The 22,914-nt window shown below is 40.3% G+C and overlaps 1 protein-coding gene across 12 annotated transcripts in view; it reads right to left on the bottom strand.

Annotated features, from left to right (window-relative positions):
- Positions 1–14,234: 14,234 nt before the first annotated feature.
- The window catches only part of LOC129822317 (RNA-binding protein Musashi homolog 2-like), a 458,816-nt gene continuing 450,136 nt past the window's right edge, over positions 14,235–22,914 (bottom strand). For 2 of the 12 annotated variants that reach the window (XM_055880502.1, XM_055880506.1), the window contains exons 14-15: positions 21,612–21,688; positions 19,067–19,155 (exon numbers count right to left, since the gene is read on the bottom strand). In XM_055880502.1, the coding sequence (XP_055736477.1) occupies positions 21,647–21,688 (42 nt within the window). In that variant the 3' untranslated portion in view covers positions 19,067–19,155; positions 21,612–21,646. Of the gene's footprint in view, positions 19,156–21,116; positions 21,178–21,611; positions 21,710–22,914 lie in introns of those variants that run through there. The other 10 variants (XM_055880509.1, XM_055880511.1, XM_055880508.1 and 7 more) reach the window with 7 other exon arrangements.

Raw genomic sequence — 22,914 nt, 5'->3', positions numbered from 1 at the left:
GAAGCTAGGGTTAAGATTGAACTGGGATGTGGACATGAGGCTAGGGTTAAGATTGAACTGGGATGTGAACATGAAGCTAGGGTTAGGGCTGAACTGGGATGTGGGCATGAGGTTAGGGTTGAACTGGGGTGTGAACATGAAGCTAGGGTTAGGGTTGAACTGGGATGTGGACATGAGGTTAGGGTTGAACTGGGATGTGGACATGAAGCTAGGGTTAGGGCTGAACTGGGATGTGGACATGAGGATAGGGTTGAACTGGGATGTGGACATGAAGCTAGGGTTAAGGTTGAACTGGGATGTGGACATGAAGCTAGGGTTAGGGTTGAACTGGGATGTGGACATGAGGATAGGGTTGAACTGGGATGTGGACATGAAGCTAGGGTTAGGGTTGAACTGGGATGTGGACATGAAGCTAGGGTTAGGGTTGAACTGGGATGTGGACATGAGGCTAGGGTTAGGGTTGAACTGGGATGTGGACATGAAGCTAGGGTTAGGGTTGAACCAGGATGTGGACATGAGGCTAGGGTTAGGGTTGAACTGGGATGTGGACATGAGGCTAGGGTTAAGATTGAACTGGGATGTGGACATGAAGCTAGGGTTAGGGCTGAACTGGGATGTGGGCATGAGGTTAGGGTTGAACTGGGATGTGAACATGAAGCTAGGGTTAGGGTTGAACTGGGATGTGGACATGAAGCTAGGGTTAGGGTTGAACTGGGATGTGGACATGAAGCTAGGGTTAGGGTTGAACTGGGATGTGGACATGAGGCTAGGGTTAAGATTGAACTGGGATGTGGACATGAAGCTAGGGTTAGGGCTGAACTGGGATGTGGACATGAAGCTAGGGTTAGGGTTGAACTGGGATGTGGACATGAAGCTAGGGTTAGGGTTGAACTGGGATGTGAACATGAAGCTAGGGTTAGGGTTGAACTGGGATGTGGACATGAGGTTAGGGTTGAACTGGGATGTGAACATGAAGCTAGGGTTAGGGTTGAACTGGGATGTGGACATGAAGCTAGGGTTAGGGTTGAACTGGGATGTGGACATGAAGCTAGGGTTAGGGTTGAACTGGGATGTGAACATGAAGCTAGGGTTAGGGTTGAACTGGGATGTGGACATGAAGCTAGGGTTAGGGCTGAACTGGGATGTGGACATGAAGCTAGGGTTAGGGTTGAACTGGGATGTGGACATGAAGCTAGGGTTAGGGTTGAACTGGGATGTGGACATGAAGCTAGGGTTAGGGTTGAACTGGGATGTGGACATGAGGCTAGGGTTGAACTGGGATGTGGACATGAAGCTAGGGTTAGGGTTGAACTGGGATGTGGACATGAAGCTAGGGTTAGGGTTGAACTGGGATGTGGACATGAAGCTAGGGTTAAGGTTGAACTGGGATGTGGACATGAAGCTAGGGTTAGGGTTGAACTGGGATGTGGACATGAGGCTAGGGTTAAGATTGAACTGGGATGTGGACATGAAGCTAGGGTTAGGGCTGAACTGGGATGTGGACATGAGGCTAGGGTTAGGGTTGAACTGGGATGTGGACATGAGGTTAGGGTTAGGGTTGAACTGGGATGTGGACATGAAGCTAGGGTTAGGGTTGAACTGGGATGTGGACATGAAGCTAGGGTTAGGGTTGAACTGGGATGTGAACATGAAGCTAGGGTTAGAGTTGAACTGGGATGTGGACATGAAGCTAGGGTTAGGGTTGAACTGGGATGTGGACATGAAGATAGGTTTGAACTGGGATGTGGACATGAAGCTAGGGTTAGGGTTGAACTGGGATGTGGACATGAGGCTAGGGTTAGGGTTGTGGTTGAGTTCAGGGTTAGGGTTGTGATTGAGGCTAGGGTTAGGGGACTGAGGGGACTAGCGACTGGAACGAGCTGCATCAAACTGGACAGTTTTATCTCAATCTCTTCATTCAAAGATTCAATCATGGACACTCTTACATGATCAGGAGCTGTGAAAATAAACCCAAATATAAGGCCTTTTTGTTGGGAGAAGAGACTACAATAGAATTGAAAACTGTAAATATGTAGACCCTTAAAGAAATATATAATAAATAAGTATTGTAATTCATAAAGTTATGAGTGCTCATATGAACAAATTAAGTACATTAAGGGAAGGGTAGTAAATACTAACAAAAAAATAATAATATTTGAAAAGAAAACACATTCAAAGATCTTAAAATATCATGCAAAAAAGAGTACAAACTAGAAGTAGAAGAAAAGTCTAAATGCTAATATTGGAAAATGAAGTGCATCATGGGGAGGGGAGGAAGTGCTATAGAAGCCTCCCTTATATTTAAAGGATCATACAAATAAAAGGAACACACACAGTAAAGTATTTATAAATAATTAAACAAAAAAAACTTAGATAGGATACTGTACTGGGTGATGAATGTTAAGAGTTCTGGTGAGACTAAAGTCCAAAGATGAACTTCATCCTATCTCATTAAGACCGGTGGGAGTAAGAGTTTCCAACCTTTTGATCCACCGCCAATCTCTGAGCCTTGGACCACCCCACCCTAGACTAGAGGCCTACCAATTGATAGGCACTCTTTTCCATGTGTACGGAAGTGCACATATAATTCTGTCATCTTGTTAGATTTCCTGTGTAATAGATGTGTTGCTGTGACCGTTTGAGAAGTTTGTTTTTAGTTTCCCCAACGTACAGTTTGTTACCTTTTTGACATTCCATCACATAAACCAGGTTGGGCCTCCAATTCTGTATGTTTGTTTATAGTGTACTTGATAGACCTGAAGTGGGGATTGAGCTGTCGTTTTCCACTATCCAGAGAGGTATTCACGAAGTCATCTTTAAGATTTGTATTCCTTCTGAACGCTGAGATACTTTTTTAATATATAGTGTAGGTGGACACCCCTTCATTAGTGGATTTGGCTATTTCAGCCAAAACCCGTTGCTGACTGGTGTATAAAATCGAGCATGCAATCGAGCATACCATGCAATCTCCAGAGACAAACATTGGCAGTAGAATGGCCTACTGGCACCGTCATAGAATGCCATCTTTCCAACAAGTCAGTTCATCAAATTCCAGCCCTGCTAGAGCTGCTCCGATCAACTATAAGTGCTGTTACTGTGAAGTGGAAACGTCTAGGAGCAACAACAGCTCAGCCGCGAAGTGGTAGACCACACAAGCTCACAGAACAGGACTGCCAAGGCTGAAGCAGGTAGCGCATAAAAATTGTCTGTTCTTGGTTGCAACACTCACTACCGAGTTCCAAACTGCCTCTGGAAGCAACATCCGCACAATAACTGTTCATCGGGAGCTTCATGAAATGGGTTTCCATAGCTGAGCAGCCGCACACAAGCCTAAGATCACCATGCGCAATGCCATTGGACTCTGGAGCAGTGGAAACGTGATGAATGATGTGATGAATCACGCTTCACCATCTGGCAGCCCGTCGGATGAATGTGGGTTTGGCGACCGCCAGGAGAACGCTACCTGCCGGAATGTATGGTCCCAACTGTAAGGTTTGGTGGAGGAGGAATAATGGTCTGGGGCTGTTTTTCATGGTTTGTGCTAGGCCCCTTAGTTCCAGTGAAGGGAAATGTTAACGCTACAGCATACAATGACATTCTAGATGATTCTGTGCTTCCAACTTTGTGGCTACCGTTTGGGGAAGGCCTTTTCCTGTTTCAGCAGGCCTAATCATCCATCATCAGTGCTCAACCTCACTAATGTTCTTGTGGCTGAATGGAAGCAAGTCTGAAGCAATGTTCCAACATCTAGTGGAAAGCCTTCTCAGAAGAGTGGAGGCTGTTACAGCAGCAAAGGGGGGGACCAACTTCATATTAATGCCCATGATTTTGGAATGAGATGTTCGACGAGCGGGTGTCCACATACTCTTGGTCATGTAGTGTAAATTTAAAATATTCTAACGGTTCCAAAAAATTCGGTGTGCGCTGAAAGTGTCTCTTGACTATAGAATTGAACTGCATTGAAGGTGCGGAAAAGGTAGTGACAAACGGTATGACACTATCAACAGTATTGCCTTGGTAAGGAAGCTCCCCATGATGGATGTCTCTGCGCACCTCCAACTTTACCGAGCGGAGAAATTGAACTGGGATGTGGACATGAATCTAGGGTTAGGGTTGTGGATGAGGTTAGGGTTGTGGTTGAGTTCAGGGTTAGGGTTGAACTGGGATGTGGACATGAAGCTAGGGTTAGACTTGTGGTTGAGGCTAGGATTAGGGTTTAACCGGTATGTGGGTATTAAGCTAGATAGTGTTAAGGCTACAGTTGGGGCTAAGGTTCAGGTTTAGGGTTATGGGCAGTGGTGACCCGTCATTAAGAGCAGGTACAAAATCAACAGCAAAAAACAAAAGTAGAATCTACATGTTGCCTGTTTTGCATGTTATTTCAGCATTAATACGTATCACAAATAAATTTGCTTCCGTGCCTGCTATACGATGGAGAGGGTGTGTGGTCCAAAACCATGGACCAGAAAAGGTTGAATACATTGGCCATGCTGTCATTCCAGCATGACTTCTGCCACGTTCAAAACAACTGGAAACTCAAAACTGGGAAATCTCAAACGTCAGTGAGTTCAAGACAACTGGGAACTCTGAAAATAACCCGAGCTCTGACTGGGTAATTATGTTTTGAACGGTCATCCAACTCGGAAATCTAAGTCGGGAACTCGGGCCTCTTTTTAGAGCTCCGACCTGAAGATCACTGACGACATGATTCTACGTTGTTTTTTTCTCAGAGTTCCCAGTTGTCTTGAAAGCACCATAAATCCAGAGAATGCCAGACTTTGACGACAAAGTTTGATGACAGAATTTGTCTTCAAGAAGGACTGCCACGCCACCTTCCTGTTCAAGTGAGCACAGCATAACGGTGAGTCCAAAAATGTCTTGTATGCTGCTGTATGCCAGGGAGATATGTATACTGTAGCTAAAACAGTAATACTAAGTGTATGTTGTGTAGTAAGCTGTTAGTAGCCCATGTGCCTCACCCTAATAATTTGGTCCCTTTACCCCTCATAACTTAGCCCATTGTTCTAACTTGGTTGTGCACATGTAGCCTATTTTAAATAAATGTCATCATCAAACATTGTAAGAGATTTCATTGTCTGCTTATATGCCCCCTTTATTTTACGGTTCTGACTTGGTGTACAGGGATAATACTGTAAGAACGGCCTATGTTCTGAATTCTGTGGCTGTACATTTCAAAAGTGCTGAACAAATAGGTATGTTGACTAGGTCCGTCTTAGCTCGCTCAATAATGTCTTAATCGAAATGACCGATTCCCTCTTATCCGCTAGTCGTCCCCTTATTCCATAGTTTGTACATCTCAATTGTCAGTAGAAACGTAATTTGTTTAAGCAAGTCAGCCATATCAGCTTTGTTTTTAAAAAAGGCAGAAAATGAGGCTGAATGAACTGTTTTGCTGCCAGACAAGGCTCCGCTGATAGCCAGGTGTAGAGTAGGTAAGAATTCACTCCATGGTGCTGAAAAGAAAGCTCTGCTGTTAGGACAGCTTTATGTAGGCCCTAAAAGTTTGTGGGCACCGTATGTCACCGTTGTAGTGCAATTCATGTATTGTTAAGTGTTGTGTAGTTGCTTTGCTGGCATGCAACAACAACAAAAATGGTTTGAGTTTGCCCCACCATTAAAGCAGGGGTGTCAAACAGGTCCTGTAGTCTCTTAGAGTCTGCCAAGCTGATACGACATACAGTAATATTAAAACGTTCATGTTTATAAGACCTTGGACTTGAAGAGGCTTGTTGAAAACCTCCCACTATTTCTTAGTCTATCCCTGTCCTGTCACTGGCCAATGATTGATGCGTCTCCCTGCCTCCTTGTCAGGCTACTCAATGGGGCCTGTTGTGAGGCTCTTATCGATTTAGGTGGAATGAAATGTCTAACAGTTATAAATAACGGGCAGATAACACCATGCCTGGTAGACAAGGGCAATCAGTTGTTCATTACCATTACCTGAGGAGGACGAGACTGATTTAACAAGTCAATATAATTGAATATAAAAATAGCATTACGCTACACTGATCTGTATACTGTCAGGTACACTGCGTTTAGAAATTATTCACACCCCTTGACTTTTTCCACGTTTTATTGTGTTAGACTGAATTTAAAATTGATTAAATTGGCCTAAACACAATACCCCATTATGCCAATGTGAAATTTTTACAAATTAATCAAAAATGAAAAGCTGAAATATCTTGAGTCAATAAGTATTCAAACCCTTTGTTAGGCCAGCCAAATATGTTCAGAAGTAAAAATGTGTTTAACAAGTCACATAAGTTGCATGGACTCTGTGTGCAATAATAGTGTTTAACATGACTTTTGAATGACTACCTCATCTCCGTACCCCACACGTATAATTATCTGTCAGGTCCCTCAGTCGAGCAGTGAATTTCAAACACAGATTCAAACAAAGACCAGGGAGCTTTTCCAATGTCTCGCAAAGAAGGGCACCTATTAGTAGATTGGTTAACAAAATAAAAAATAAGATATTGAATATCCCTTTCAGCATGGTGAAATTATGAATTACACATTGAAAGGTGTATCGATATACACAGTCACTACAAAGATACAGTCCTTCCTAACTCAGTTGCCAGAGAGGAAGGAAACCATTTTATTGTATTGCATTGTTGGGTTTAGAGCTTGTAAGAAAGGCATTTCACTGTACTTGTGCAGGTGACATTAAAACGTGAAACTGCTCAGGGATTTCACAATGAAGCCAATGGTGACTTTAAAACAGAGTTTACTGGCTGTGACAGGAGAAAACTGAGGATGGATCAACAACATTGTAGTTACTTCACAATACTAAAATAAATAACAGAGTGAAAAGAAGGAAGCCTGTACAGAATAAAATATTAGAAAGACATGCATCCTGTTGGCAATAAGGCACTAAAGTAAAACTGGAAAAAATATGGCAAAGAAATTAACTTTATGTCCTGAATACAAAGAGTTATGTTTGTGGCAAATACAACACATCACTCAAGCATGGTTGTGGCTGCATCATGTTATGCTTGTCATCGGCAAGGACTAGGTCGTTTTTTAGAATAAAAAGAAACAGAATAGAGCTAAGCACATGCAAATTCCTAGAGGAAAACCTGGTTCAGTCTGCTTTCCAACAGACACTGGGAAACAATTTCACATTTCAGCAGGAAAATAACCTAAAACACAAGGCCAAATATGCACTGGAGTTGCTTACCAAGAAGACAGTGAACGTTCCTGAGTGGTTTAGTTACAGTTTTGACCCCAAAAATCGGCTTGAAAATCTATGGCAAAACTTGAAAATGGCGGTCTGACAATGATCAACACCCAACTTGACAGAGCTTGAAGAATGTTAAAAATAATAATGTGCAAATATTGTACAATCCAAGTGTGCAAAGCTCTTAGAGACTTATCCAGTAAGCCTCACTGCTGTAATCACTGCCAAAAGTGAGTCTAACATGTATTATGTGAATACTTATGTTAATGAGGCTATTTCTGTCAAAATATTTTTTTTCACTTTGTCATTATGGGGTATTGGGTGAGAGAAATCTATTTAATCCATTTTGCATTCAGGCTGTAACACAGCAAAATGTGGAATAGGTAAAAGGGTATGAACACTTTCTGAAGGCACTGTAAGCTCCTTTCCTGTTTTCAGGCTTGTCTATGCGCATGAAATGAAATACACAGGGGAGTGGTTTTAATTGCTTATTCTGTAATTAGCCCAGTTCCTACAGGGTTTACAGCCAGATACAGCTGTCACTCTTCATTCGAACCTAACCTCTTCATGCACAGGCTGGATGTGCCTTTTTGGACATCAAAGATCCAATTCTTTGAGAGGTATATACTCTTGAAGGAATGGATTAAAACAATATAACTTATATTTCCAGAGTATGTACACTCAGAGTACAAGCTATAACTATAAGTACACAGTTAGAACCAATCAATCCAGAGTAGATTCTAGAGTAAATGTTGTCACACACAATTCATACTTAATCACCAGCTTCTTAAAATATCTGTCCTCCTTCATGCAAATCTTACATAACTGTAATTGAGAATTGAGCATTCCAAAAACATCAGCCTGCCATTTAATTGCTGGTAATGAGTGTCTAGAAGAATTGGGAGCCATGCCGACTAAGTTTTGCATGAAGGCATCCTCCAGAATATGCAAACGAATCTTGGTTAAAAGCTCTCACTGGGTAGGAAGCTTTGCCTGGGCCAATTTACATGCAAACCCAGTCGGCATGGCACCCAAGTCTGTGATATGTCGCCCACCGCTGCGCCACCACTCTCCCATTGAGTCAAATGCAGCTTGATTACTCTTCACACTCCCCAAATTATAATGCAAATAGCGTTCCACCTATTAACCATGCAGCCGCTCGAAACGTGCGCTTGTCCCCACTGTGTGTGATGTAAATTGCTATGTCACATTAAAATTGACACCGGTAATTCTGTGCATTTGTAAAGTTATTGGGTGCCAGATCTTATGAAGCGTTGTGACAGCTATGCAGATGAGTGCATTTTGCTGTACATAGTCAATTTGGCACAGTCACAGGGGAGAGATTGCTTTTTGGTGCGTAATGAAACCACACATATTAAGAAATTACCTCTGAGCAAAAATCCTCCTCCCAGCATCACCTTCACTTGCATCTCTGTTTACTTAAACATTACATTTAGGGGTTATTGACCTTGTCCACATCCTCCCTGAAAGTCGAACTGTTATCATGATGTAGGCCTGTTTTCTGAAGGAATGTATTATTTGTCAAGGGTCTCAGTGTTGGAGTTGAAGAAATGACCCTCGGTACATCTCTACATCTATCATTATGACAAAGCGGGGGAGATATGATTTTGATAAATGTAAAATCAATGTGCCCTAGGCAGCCAACTCATAGGATTTTACCTTCTTTCAATAATGCAGGATGGTAGAGTAGGCCTACTATAGGCACCAAGGGGAATGCATGCCTGAGGTGGGATGATTTTACTTTGATGTTTTAATTCATTATTAGCCATTTATACATGCTATCTTTAAAGGGGCAGTCTACAGTTGTTACATCCATGTTTGGACTTATAAATTAATGATATGTACCCATTGATTCCTGAACAACAAGTTAATGCCTCATGAGTTTAGTTCAACTATCATAACCCATCAGAACCCAACATTTTAGCTTGTTACTCCAATGTTTGTACACAAACACTATATAGCCTCAAAATATGGTTAAAACTATCATTTTGATATCATGGATGGTCAGTCCCTGCATCCATAGCTCTGTCTGTGAATTTGAAAGCGGTTACATTTAGGCTGTCATTGTAAAAAAACGATTTGTTCTTAACTGATTTAGCTCAAACTGTTTCAATAACCACAGATTTGTCAGCAGCAGGTAAAATGGCTTAGTTGGGCCCCGAAATACAAGGACAAGTGGTTTCATGCACCACCTTGTGTCCCAGCATGACTGAGCTGTGGGTACCGTACAATAGTAGGTTCATCATTGAAAAGTGTGTAAGCTATGTCATTTGAAATGATACAACCCACTCATGGTTAAATGCTCAGTGGTTTGGAGTGCTCCGGCGCTGGCTGATTGGGGCCTAATTAGTGTGCTTTGTTAATGCCAGGTAGTGTCAGGTGCTAACGAGGAGTTGATTGGAGTGTGCGAGCCCGGGAGAGATGATTGGGATGCCTGCCTTGCAGCTCAAAGTTAAATGCTGCTCAGTGCAGAGCGACATCTGACAGTGAAGTTGCTACAGTGACAAATTAAATGTAATTGGTGAGGAGCAACATGAGTGGCCACAGGGAAAGGTCTGCCTTGGCCGCAGAAAACCTCCAATCAAGTGAGATAGGCTTAGCAGAGGGGTGCTATACTACGAGAAGGGGTTGATTAAATGATTTCTAAGGATCTCATAAGTTTTAGGTTGGGATTATTCTCTAAGGGCTTGATTCAATCCGTATCGCCAAGCTTTAATCTCGCTATAGCACAATCGAAATATAAAAGCAATTTTCCCACGTTCGCGGAGACTGTATTTATGGTAAACGCTGCATATGTCGGCTCAATCTGAAATTACCTTTACAGTTCTAGTGTGCTACAGCAATAAACTTCGTATTGAATTGAACCCTAATACTTTATGGCACAGTCACTTAAGAGCAACTCCTTCCAATGTAGACCTGCCAAGAAGCGGAGACAAAGGTTTAAGCTAAGGTCAAATACATACTTAAAGAGAGAGTTCACCCAAATTACAAAAGGGCCTTAGTTTCCTTAAGCAGTCTATGGACAAGGTATGACAGCAATCCATGTCTTAGTTTTATTTCTCTGCCGCTGTTTCCAAATGCTAATATTTTGGCATTTGTGGCACAAATTCCATTCAAGTCATGGTACCGATATTAGCATTTTTCACACATCATGTCCAAATCATCCAAAAGTCTCAAATTGATTGTGAAGCTCAATAAAGTCACATAGTTGATTTAAACATCATGAGCGAAAAATGCTAATATCGGTAACATGACTTGAATGGGATTTGTGCCACATTAGCATTTGGAAACAGTGCCAGAGAAACTAAACCAAAGCATGGATTGCTGTTATACCTTGTCCATAGACTGCTTACAGGGTTAGGAAACCAGTGTGTCATTTTGTAATTTGTGTGAACTATCCCTTTAAAGTACTGTATTTAGGAGGATATCAATGTTGGAACTCACCAATTATGAGAGCCAAGGTGTGTCAAATAAAGCAGGCCATCTGTTCATCATAGGGGCAGCTTAGCCTTAGATAAAGGACAAAGGTTCAAGGGGGAGGGGGTAATATTTCAGCCTTCATACACAAACACAACTGCAGACCTCTAGAGCTGGAGTAGTTGAGTCTTAAATGTACACCAGGTTCGCCAAATGAGTCCTCAGGAGACCGCCCTCGACACCTGTAGTCATTTTTCAAACCTTTTAATTGTCTCTCCTCCGTCAGCTAACGCCCCATGTCAGAGATTGGTCAAAGGTCCAGGTCTACCGTGAACCTCATCCTGGCACACAGAATAAGTCATTTTGTAGGGGGGAGATATTCAAAGGAACATTACCTATACTTTCCACACTACTAAGATGAACTGAGCCGTACTTGACTGGCCTGGTTACAAATCCACCATAGTTGCTGGAACAGTGCTGGAAATGACAAATATGACAGGACAGACTCTAATCATACCATATAGTTTTTATTTGTCTGCATGATCAAGTCGTAAACCACAAGCCCACTATCCCCGCCATCCTGAGTGACCACCAATGTAGTGGTCTTTCTTCCTGCAGGGCTGAAACTCCAACTCCTGTACCTCAGAATATTGCCCTCCTGGCAGCCAGCCTGCCCTGTGAGTCATGAGTCTGTGTGAGTGTTCTGCAGTTCAGCGTGGGAGGACAGGTGGCGTGATGGTGGAGTGTGTGTGAGTGTGTGTGAAAGAGAGAGAGAGCGATTGTGTGTGAAGTGCTCCCCCTGGCCAAGAGACGAGGCCGAGTGAGTGTGAGCCATGAAGAGAGGGAGGAAGATGAATTTCCAGACATTTATAATAGCTGTCACACCTTAACTCCTCTGAAGCAATTTCACATTTGAAAATGGGACAGCGGCTCAAATTAAAAATGACACATTTCTGCTGGCATCACACATTGCATTAAAAATGTTCAGGTAAAACAGTTCCTGATTAAGGACAGAAACACTCCTTGTGGGTGATGGATATCACTCAGAGCCATTCTGTATGTGTTGCACCCACTCTTCAGATTTAGGGGGTGAGGACATTTTGCAAACTCACCTTTGAAGTTGTGAGTTTGAGTCTTGTGGTAGGACATTGGTGGACTGTGTGGTTCAGGGACAGACAGACAATAGGACAAGGCAATGCCAGACATTCTGAGCTCTAACCACAAACAGACAACTGTGTTTTCCCTGAGAAAATGACAATAACAGATATGTGAAATGTTTTGATAAATGAGGGGGCCAACAAATCGCAGATAGGTCCCAATGAGAACTTGAGGAATCTATTGATTTGTTTCTGTGGCCCATCCCCCCCTCTTCATGTTTGTATCCATAACAGCAGCCTCAAGCTCATATATTGAAATAAAACTTAACCATTTGTGAAGTGTCGCCTGACTTCCTTACCTGATAGTGCCTCAAGATTTGTATCAATACACGTAAATCAACTCCACAGTCTATATATTCAGGTGTGTACAGTGGCTTGCGAAAGTATTCACCCCCCTTGACATTTTTCCTATTTTGTTGCCTTATAACCTGCAATTAAAATAGATTTTTGGGTGGTTTGTATCATTTTATTTACACAACATGCCTACCACTTTGAAGATGCAAAATATTTTTTGTGAAACAAACAAGAAATAACACAAAATAAAACAGAAAATTTGAGCGTGCATAACTGTTCACACCCCCAAAGTCAATACTTTGTAGAGCCACCTTTAACAGCAATTACAGCTGCAAGTCTCTTGGGGAATGTCTCTATAAGCATGGCACATCTAGCCACTGGGATTTTTGCCCATTCTTCAAGGCAAAACTGCTCCAGCTCCTTCAAGTTGGATGGGTTCAACTGGTGTACAGCAATCTTTAAGTCATACCACAGACGCTCAATTGGATTGAGGTCTGGGCTTTGACTAGGCCATTCCAAGATATTTATATGTTTCCCCTTAAACCACTCAAGTGTTGCTTTAGCAATATAATTAGGGTCATTGTCCTGCTGGAAGGTGAATCTCCGTCCCAGTCTCAAATCTCTGGAAGACAAACCGGTTTCCCTCAAGAATTTCCCTGTATTTAGCGCCATACATCATTCCTTCAATTCTGACCAGTTTCCCAGTCCCTGCCAATGAAAAACATCCCCACAGCATGATGCTGCCACCACCATGCTTCACTGTGGGGATGGTATTCTCGGGGTGATGCGAGGTATTGGATTTGCGCCAGACATAGCGTTTTCCTTGATGGCCAAAAAGCTAAATTTTAGTCTTATCTGACCAGAGTACCTTCTTCCATATGTTTGGGGAGTCTCCCACATGCCTTTGGCGAACACCAAACGTGTTTGCTTCTTCTTTTTTCTTTAAGAAATTGCTTTATTTCTGGCCACTCTTCCGTAAAGCCCAGCTCTGTGGAGTGTACGGCTTAAAGTGGTTCTATGGACAGATACTCCAATCTCTGCTGTGGAGCTTTGCAGCTCCTTCAGGGTTATCTTTGGTCTCTTTGTTGCCTCTCTGATTAATGCCCTCCTTGCCTGGTCCATGAGTTTTGGTGGGTGGCCCTCTCTTGGCAGGTTTGTTGTGGTGCCATATTCTTTCCATTTTTAATAATGGATTTACTGGTGCTCCGTGGGATGTTCAAAGTTTCTGATATATTTTTATAACCCAACCCTGATCTGTACTTCTCCACAACTTTGTCTCTGACCTGTTTGGAGAGCTCCTTGGTCTTCATGGTGCCGCTAGCTTGGTGGTGCCCCTTGCTTAGTGGTGTTGCAGACTCTGGGGCCTTTCGGAACAGGTGTATATATACTGAGATCATGTGACTGCACACAGGTGGACTTTATTTAACTAATTGTGTGACTTCTGAAGGTAATTGGTTGCACCAGATCTTATTTAAGAGCTTCATAGCAAAGGGGGTGAATACATATGCACGCACCACTTTTCCGTTTTTGATTTTTTTTTAAATAACAATTTTTTATTTATTTCACTAAACCAATTCGGACTATTTTGAAATCCAAATAAAAATCAATTTAAATTACAGGTTGGAATGCAACATAATAGGAAAAACGCCAAGGGGATGAATACTTTTGCAAGGCACTGTACGTACACTGTTATTTTACACCTTTAACCACTCTATATCGGTTTCAGCCTTAGAATCATTTATGTATCTCCTTTTTCATATCCTCTGAAGACAGTGCTTCTGCTTGATGTCATGTCAATGCTAATTTTGTTTCAGATTTTAACATACAGTATAATCATTATCTGGTAATGGTAAATCATATTTTCCTTTGTATGGTGATGATGATTCAAATGGCACGTGATCCAAAAAACGAATAATTGTATAATTTCTTCCGTGAACATCTCTGACTTTTGGGGATGGGAATGGAAGTGTACCACAGAATAACAATACACACACTATAGGCCATTATATTCAGCTTTGTGCATTTTAATTTTGTTGCATCTTCTGGCATACATTATTTTGCAAATATAACTCAAAAGGTTTAATCCCACACCAATTCAACTTTAAACAATATTCCATTTAAAATAAAAACAATGAGTGAAATGGTTCAAAACAGTTTATTTTATTTTTTTCCAGACAAAGACATCGATTTCTGGACCACAGTAGAGGATGGAAACCTTTCACAAACATTTTTATTATTATCATTATTTGAAAATACAAATATAAAATTACTTTCCACATCTGAGATGTGAGAGACCCCCATCCACTTCAGTTTATTTTACAACAGGGCTTGAGCAAGCCATACAAGAAGACCTGAAAGATGCTTTCAGAATTCAGTCCTATCAGTCAGCTCTCGCGGTAAAAAGTCTGTTAACATTAAAACATGGGCAAGTGTTAGGAATGGGCAAGGCAATCAGAGGTCGAACCCAAGAGGGAGCATGAGAGAAGAAAAGACTCTGCTAAGGTAAGGTCAAATGTACTGTAGGACGAATGTTCACAAAGACCAAAGACGCACAGGACTTCTAATGACTGTACCGCTTCCCTAAACCCCCTGTACCCACCCACACACACACACACCCACCCACATACACACACTCTCTCTCTGCTCTAGCAGTGGCCCATGCCATGGTACTCACTAACCGACAATTTCCCATTTTAAATAATTGTATTGTATGCTTTACCCTAAAGTATCGTTACAGCTTCTTCATTTCATGTTTTCCAGTCCAGCCATGTTGCATCATTGGTAAACATAATGTTAAGCGTGACACAAACATAATACAAACAGTGCTGCCTACGTAAACATTTCAAACAGCAAGGAGTTAATTTCATCTGAAATGAGGGTTCAGCCTCAACAAATAGACATGCGCAATAATATATCTTTAACTAACATGTATATACATTATATACCTGTTATTACAGTAGGTATGTGTGCATTGTGTCTGTTAATTCAGTGATGGGATAATTGTTTGGCCATTGCCTAGCACTTGCCTCAAGATTCAAGTTTAAATGGTTACGGCAGTACGTTCCCAATGTATCATCCAACACCTTCCAGGTCTTTAATTTTTAATTTTTTTCTCTTTAAATTTTTTTTTACCAACAATTATCCAATGATTAAGTAGTCTAGCAAGATGTGTAACATTCATCAGCTGTAAACTGCTGTCCATGTGAAAGAAAAGTACAGCAACTACAGAGCCATGCTACCTTAAAATCCAAGCTATGAAATCACTTTTTTTTAAATATATATATATTTTTTAAATCAACTAATAGAGATGCTATGAAATATTTTGAATGGATAGCCAGCCAACTTTTACTCTAATCAAATAGTAAATCAGGTATAGTGATATTGGTAGAGGGACATTTAAAACAGAAATGGCATCTTTCAATGTATAACAGAGCCTTACATAGTACAAACATCACTTGCTCTCAGTGGGTACATACTGCTGCCATAATGTCCCCTTTACCAACAGGTTCCGACATGTGCCACATTTTGGCTCAGTCTTCATGAGAATGATGCATACATCCTATCCTACCTCAACTCTGTGGTTCTATGATTTGCTTAAAATGAAACATGTCCTATAGGTATCATTTCAATAAGCCCTTCATATAACAACTCATCAATAGCTTTGCACTGTCTTGTTTTCCTTTAGCAGGAGGGTCTTAAAGATTAAGTTATTGCACAGTGCAAATGTCTATACTAACAAGCAGGCTACCATCTTTGAATGTGAAGACTTTAAATAAAGACTAAGCACTTGAATAAATCTACAAAGTAAATGTTTCATGATACCCTGGCTTTGATTAAAGTAAAAAGCTGGTTCCAATGGTTCAAGAGTACAAAAATAATTCACTAAATTCTCAAATGTTGATAATGAACTCAAAATATAATATGAATTAATAAATATTAATAATTAATTAGGTAGACACCTAAAATAAAATACAACTGTATCCAAAAATCGTAGTGCCAGAGGCCACTGGGATATTGTTAAATAGTACAAACATCAAAACGAGTTTAAAATAATTATATCTATAATAGCCGCTATTGTTACCATTATTATCATTAGTCCGTTAGAACTTTCTAAAAAATATATGATTTCTCCATTAATGTAATAAAATCCATTATATTCATAATCATAGCATGTGTCCCTCTTGTGAAATAATAACAACACTGGTTTGTATATCTAGCATTAGCTTTTAAGGTAGTATGGCACACCCCTTTTTAAACATTCAAGTGTGGGGATCAATGCCTTGTTAACGATTCAGTCTTACAGAAATGTCTGATTTAAATGTCCTCAATGATTGCTTTGGTTAGTTGAAACCATGTGAGATCTGTACAACTGAAAATAGACAAATGGTATTGAAACGAATGTCAGCTTTTTAAAAAATATAACTATGGTAATTAAGAAGAGAAAGCTCTATCCTTACTGGTCCTACATCTCCTAATAGCTACATCTACATCTTAACTACATAACAACTACCACTAATACTAGGAGAGGGAGAGGGAGTCAGAGAAGGAGTGGGAGACAAAGAGGAAGATAGAGAGATCAACAAATAAGTGTATAGCCACTACACTGGCATCAAAGACGGCACTCTGTTACAAGGTCATTGCAGTTTTCTTTTTTTCACACATTACTGAAATACATTGATGATCAACATAAGATTACTGTATCAGGTGACAGGGAATGGAGAAAGAATCGGATGGATGTACAGTACATTCTAATATTGTTAGTATAATAATTATTATTAATATAATCATTAACAACCACAAAAATATTGATACAAATCCTTCTGATTAAAAATTTAAATCATTCAAGGGAACATACTTTTTTCTCTTTTTTTGAATTCGTAACATACATGTTTATTTTAATTTGATTATTACTTAAACAAGTCCCCATTATATTTTAAAATAATCCAGCATTCTGCTTCAGAGGAACCATTTCTCAATCTCAACAAACCAGTCCCTACAGGAAATGAACATTTCTCAATCTCAACAACCAGTCCCTACAGGAAATGAACATTTCTCAATCTCAACAAACCAGTCCCTACAGGAAATGAACATTTCTCAATCTCAACAAATCAGTCCCTACAGGAAATGAACATTTCTCAATCTCAACAAACCAGTCCCTACAGGAAATGAACATTTCTCAATCTCAACAAACTAGTCCCTACAGGAAATGAACATTTCTCAATCTCAACAAACCAGTCCCTACAGGAAATGAACGTGGTGACTACAGTTACTTGGCTAGGCCGAAATGCTCCAATCTATGGATTATACATATTTATTTTTTGTTAAATAAATGCCCTTTGGGCAAAACAACTTTTTCCAATTGCAACAGTCAAGATGCCTAATCTCTAATGGGAATAAAAAGTTATTCTTAAAAAACATTCCTTCGTATATCATCTGATCAAGACCATTTTAAATATCCAACACTTAAAATGTGCAAATAGAATATGGTCACTTTCCTTCTTTGTCACAGTGCAACAACTTTTCTCATAACCCATTCATAATTTCAATCGGTTTAAATTTAAAATAAATGAATTTGTCATCTCGTCTAAGATAAAACTCACAGGACTGAGGTAATGATCGATGTTTTGCCTTCCTAATCAGTTCAAGAAAACATCCCAATAAATGTATGTAAAATATATCTGACTTGAAATATTGCCTGTCACATTGAAAGCAGGCGCTCTGTTCAAAATGAATAAACAGCATTAATAAGAAAAACAAAAACTGAAGATAATCATAACAAAATGAAACAACACTTGCAGATTGGTATGAAATGTATCTGGACACTAGTATTCAACATCTGGTATTTTCAAACTAATACAAAGTAAAAGTGTGCTTTGGATTTGTATCATGTTCTTTTTTTTATATAGTATTGACTTCAGTCACAGATACAGTAGCCTTTCACTTGCGAGAGTCTAGAAGAAGTTGGGCCGGTGTCCTCTTTGAGAGACATTGTGTAGCAATGTCCAGTGTTAACCTTCTGTCATCTTTTAGAAGCTGTGCACTTTTGAGCTCACTAGGTAGAAGACACAACAGTATGCTGGTATGACATTAGCACAGTCAGAAAGACAACAGTATTTACAGAGCAAGCCAACAGTGTTCTTGTAGGATCGAGTGGGGTTATAATGGCATTTTGTGCTACAAATGGATAATAATACGATTTAAGAGCATTAAATGTCCTCGTCTTTGACAGTTGCGCTCTTGCACATTACAGCCTTTTATGATGAACCATCACAAAAATATGGTTCTCTCTGAAACGATTATATGCAGTGACTTGAATAATATTTACAGTTATATTTTTCTTAAAATCTGAATTCACAAAGTATTAAAAGGAAAGGTTATTTTTTCCTGACAACAAAAACATTTGTAAAAAAGGACTGTGAAAATATTGTAGTCCTCTTATTGCCCAAAATAGGTAATTAACAACATTAAAATAAACAAAAAAAAGCTACTAAGATTTATTAGTTACTCTTTTTAAATTGAATTAACACCGCCTTTCTTCAGGCCTCATCAGTTCATGTCAGTTTTCTTGTATGTGCAAACTGACACCTGCATTTTTTCATAAAAGCAAACAAACATAGCAATCAAAAACAAAAAAATTAAATAAGCCAGTTTACATAAATAGTTACTAATTTCAGAGAGGATCAAAAATATTGGAGTAAATTAAAATTAGAATTAATCTTCCCTTATTAATTTGAAGACTACAAAGAAAATAATGAACATAAACTAAACAGATTTAAAATAAGGAACATTTAAAGGACAAAAAAACACCTAAATCCTACACAAAGGTACTAGGTTACAGTTGGATATTAAGGATGTGAACGCCAGGTTTGGATTATAGTACAGCAGATTGTAGTTTATTTTTCTGAGATGATTTTGACATTTTCTTCAGTTCTTCTTCACGTGGTGCCACCTCCACTCTCCTCCTGTGGGTTGATGCTGTAGTGCTTGGCGTTGGATGGCATCACCTGTTCACATAGCCAGTTAAAAACTCCGCCCGGTCTTCCCCGGGCCTCCTGAAATACTCTGCTGGAATGGGAAACAGAGACATTCAAACCAATAGTTAAAACCAAAAGCTCCCCCTTGTCTGTAACACTGATACAGTATGTCATGTCTGATAGCCTTTCCCTCAAATGCCAATATTTTCTTCTGGCCATTATATCTATTGGTTTTACATTTTCTCTTGATTCTGAAACATTTGATTGATGGTAGCACCAATTTTAGAGGTTTGAATTGGTTGAAGCAGCAGATGGTCCAAACTGAATCATCTCAAACCCAGCCCCTGCTGGGGAGAGAGAGCAGAACAAGTGCTACATCCCATGGGAACATTTTCACTGCCAGAAAGATGGATGGCACTAGCCTGGAATACAAACAAAATGATTCTGTTTCACTATTGCTTCACTTCAAGAAAGGATTCCAGGCTAGGATGGTCACGACAGTGAGACACCAGCCCAGACACAACATAGAGTACAGTAGTATCCCTGCTACCACACGACACAGAGTTTTATGGAAGAGGGGCAGCAGGCATGGACAGGACATCACTCCCATGTTATCTACAGTACATACAGCATGCACAGAGACAAGCAGTACCACCCAGCTACCAATTAGATGAGGGGTTTGTTTTTTTAAAGCAGGCTTACAGAAAACTGCACTTTACTCTGTTGCCTTCTCTGATGGCTTCCACTGTGCTGTCTGGCCCTGTGCTTTTATACGGAACAAAAATATAAACGCAACATGCAACAATTTCAAAGATTCTCCTGAGTTACAGTTCATATAAGGATATCAATCAATTGAAATAATTTCATTACGCCCTAATCTATGGATTTCACATGACTGGGAAGGTCCATTGGTGGGCCTGGGAGGGCATAGGTCCACCCATTTGGGAGCCAGGCTGACCCACTGGGGAGCCAGGCCCAGCCAATCAGAATGAGTTTTTCCCGACAACAGGGCTTCATTACATACATAAATACTCCTCTGCACAACTTTACATGTTGTATTTATATTTTTGCTCAGTGTTTATTCACTAGCAGTGAATTTCAACAACAAATGCTAATTGTTGTACAAAATGTACATCTCCCAGACCCATGGTGATCTATTTCAGACAGAAATACATAGAGTGAAAACTAGAGAAGCTGATAACTACATCTGCGTCGTCATTCCATTTCACAGCAACACACGATAAGACACAGGGTGCTACACTAAATCAGCGGTGACACCATGCAGTCACTCCCACCATGCAGTCACTCCCACCATGCAGTCACTCCCACCAGTCTGACACATCTGTCCAATGGAGAGTTTTATGAATAAGACTCAAGAGGAGAGCTGGACTGGGGTGTCTCTGTCTGGGTTGATCAAACTCCACACAAAGCTGACTGCTTAAGAATGAAACTTGAAGTGGTATACTGGACTGTTGCTGCTGGGTAGCTGCAGTGACTAACACTGCCATAAGGCAAAGATCCTCACTGTAGAGACATACACACACTCTCAGAGTACAAACACGCAAGCACACTCACACTCCACTTGCCACTCTCATACTGTACTCAAACTGCTCACAAATGCACTTTATACACACACATGTTCACTGATGTGGCTTCTAAATGGCTTATAAACAGTCAGACAGTTATGTTTGGAGGTTTGTTTTCATAAAGTTACTCAATAAACTGCGGTGTAGAGGGTAGAGATGTGGTCTCCAGAGGAGGAAATGACCCAAAGGTGAACAACTGCACAGATCCAGCCCCGCTTCACTCTCAATTCAAGCTCCAGACCAGTGTCCATATACAGTAGCACGTCAAATAATATATATAATAACATGCCATTTAGCAGACACTTTTATCCAAAGTGACTTACAGTCATGCATACATTTTACTTATGAGTGGCCTCGGGAATTGAACCCACAACCCCGGCAGTGCAAGTGCCATGCTCTACCAACTGAGCCATACAGGACCACAAGAAACTGGAGTCTGTTCCCTGAATAGCCAAGGCCAACCCACCGCACAATATATGGCTTGGTTATGACTCTTGGTTGATTGCTGAATTCCAGTGAAAAGCTAGCTACATTAAATCGGTAACACAAGAGAAAGCAACAGTGAGGAAAGCAACAGCAGAGTTTGCATAAACCCAGAACACCTTTCGATGCAGAATATACTATCATATTTTAACAGAATGCATGCTTAGTCTTCTAGAAACAGGGTAACGAAGTCACAATAATGGGGGAAATAGTGTCGGGTCGTTACAAGTTAGAAATGTACATTTCACCATCTCAGGGTGGTTTCACAATGGAAAATGACAAACATTCACTTTTTAAAGGGTTTCAATATACAAATCCAAATACACAAAATAAGAATGCAGACATGTAAGTAATGTGTAGAAACCCTGTAAAAAGTATTTTCTGTTTTTTTTGAGGGGGAGGATCTGAAACAGACAGAAAGGGAAAGAAAATATCATAGGAAAAAGACTAAAACATTATATAAATGACATAATAATACCTCAAATGAGATGGCAACCAACCACCTGTTAGGTTTCAATGGTATCCATTTGTAAAAGCGGTTGCAATCAACGGCCCCTAAAAGTGTACAGTTAGTACCTGTGTCAGTATGCATTTCAGGGAAAAAAGGCAAAAAAGAAACCTATTACTGGTGAGTATATTTTATTCATAGGATGTGCTGCCAGCATGAATGGAAATGTATCTCGTTCATTTCCTCAAGTCAAGTTCGTTTTAGCCATCGGAATAGCATTTAGGCCCCAATTTGGTTCTTTAATTTTGAATGTGGAAAATGGCCACACAGAGGTGGGTCTCTGGCAGTCCATTGTGGTGCTGCCAACCTGTCTGTGTCCTAGAGCAGAGCTCTCTTTATAGGCCGCATAAATTAAATCAAACTATTTCTAAAGAGTCGTGGACATGGACACCGAAGAGGACGGTACCGCTGGGGTACATACTAAGAATGTATTTTTATTTGATAAGTAGCAGTGATTAAAACCAATTGAATTCTGCAGCAATGGACAGCAGTAGTAATTGGAATCACACTTACTGAATTCACCAACAATAAGGATCCATTATAGCCATTTACTGCATTCACCACCAATGGGGATCCATTATAGAGATTTGGATAACTTGCTCGACAATAAGGGGCTAATGCTGGCTAAAGCAGGAGACTAATGTTGTTAACTTCAGATGTCTAAGTGTACTGTGTATGTATTGTGTGAACAAGGTTTTGTTAAGAAAGCATGGATCAGTAGAACTCTAATGTAATCCCATTCATGCAACCACAAAAAATATGAATCACCAGCAGAATCACAACACATGCAAAAATAACTTCAGCAATTACTTCAGCAATTATATCAAGGATGAAGAATGGAAACGGAAGTACTCCTCCAAAGCGAATGTGTCACCCAACCCAACCCATAATGTAGCTGAAACTGTGAACTTCAACAGCCAATGTCCAAAAAAGAAAATATGTGCCGCTACATAAGACAATCATAAGAACTGAGCTTGAAGAGAAAAATATCAGCTACTTCATTCTATGTAGGTTGGGATAGCCATATATAGCAACAGCATGAAATATTTCTGACTAGGGATTTTGAGTGCCAACGGTGCCTGTCATTTCTGAAATATAGACAAGATCTTCAACCTACATTCCACTTATTGAGGTTGAAACTGTCTCTCAAAGTCAAGTGGAAGGTTACATTCCATTCCGATTCTAAATGATGGTTCAGCAGTTAGCTAATCTAATGAAAGCCCTCTCTGTTTCCAGAGTGGTGCTGTCACGCCCTGACCTTAGAGAACCTTTT

This window comes from Salvelinus fontinalis, chromosome 24 (genome assembly GCF_029448725.1).
Source record: "Salvelinus fontinalis isolate EN_2023a chromosome 24, ASM2944872v1, whole genome shotgun sequence".
Classification (NCBI taxonomy): Eukaryota; Metazoa; Chordata; class Actinopteri; order Salmoniformes; family Salmonidae; genus Salvelinus; species Salvelinus fontinalis.
Note: the sequence above shows the minus strand (reverse complement) of the source record. Positions and strands in the feature narration are given on the sequence as shown.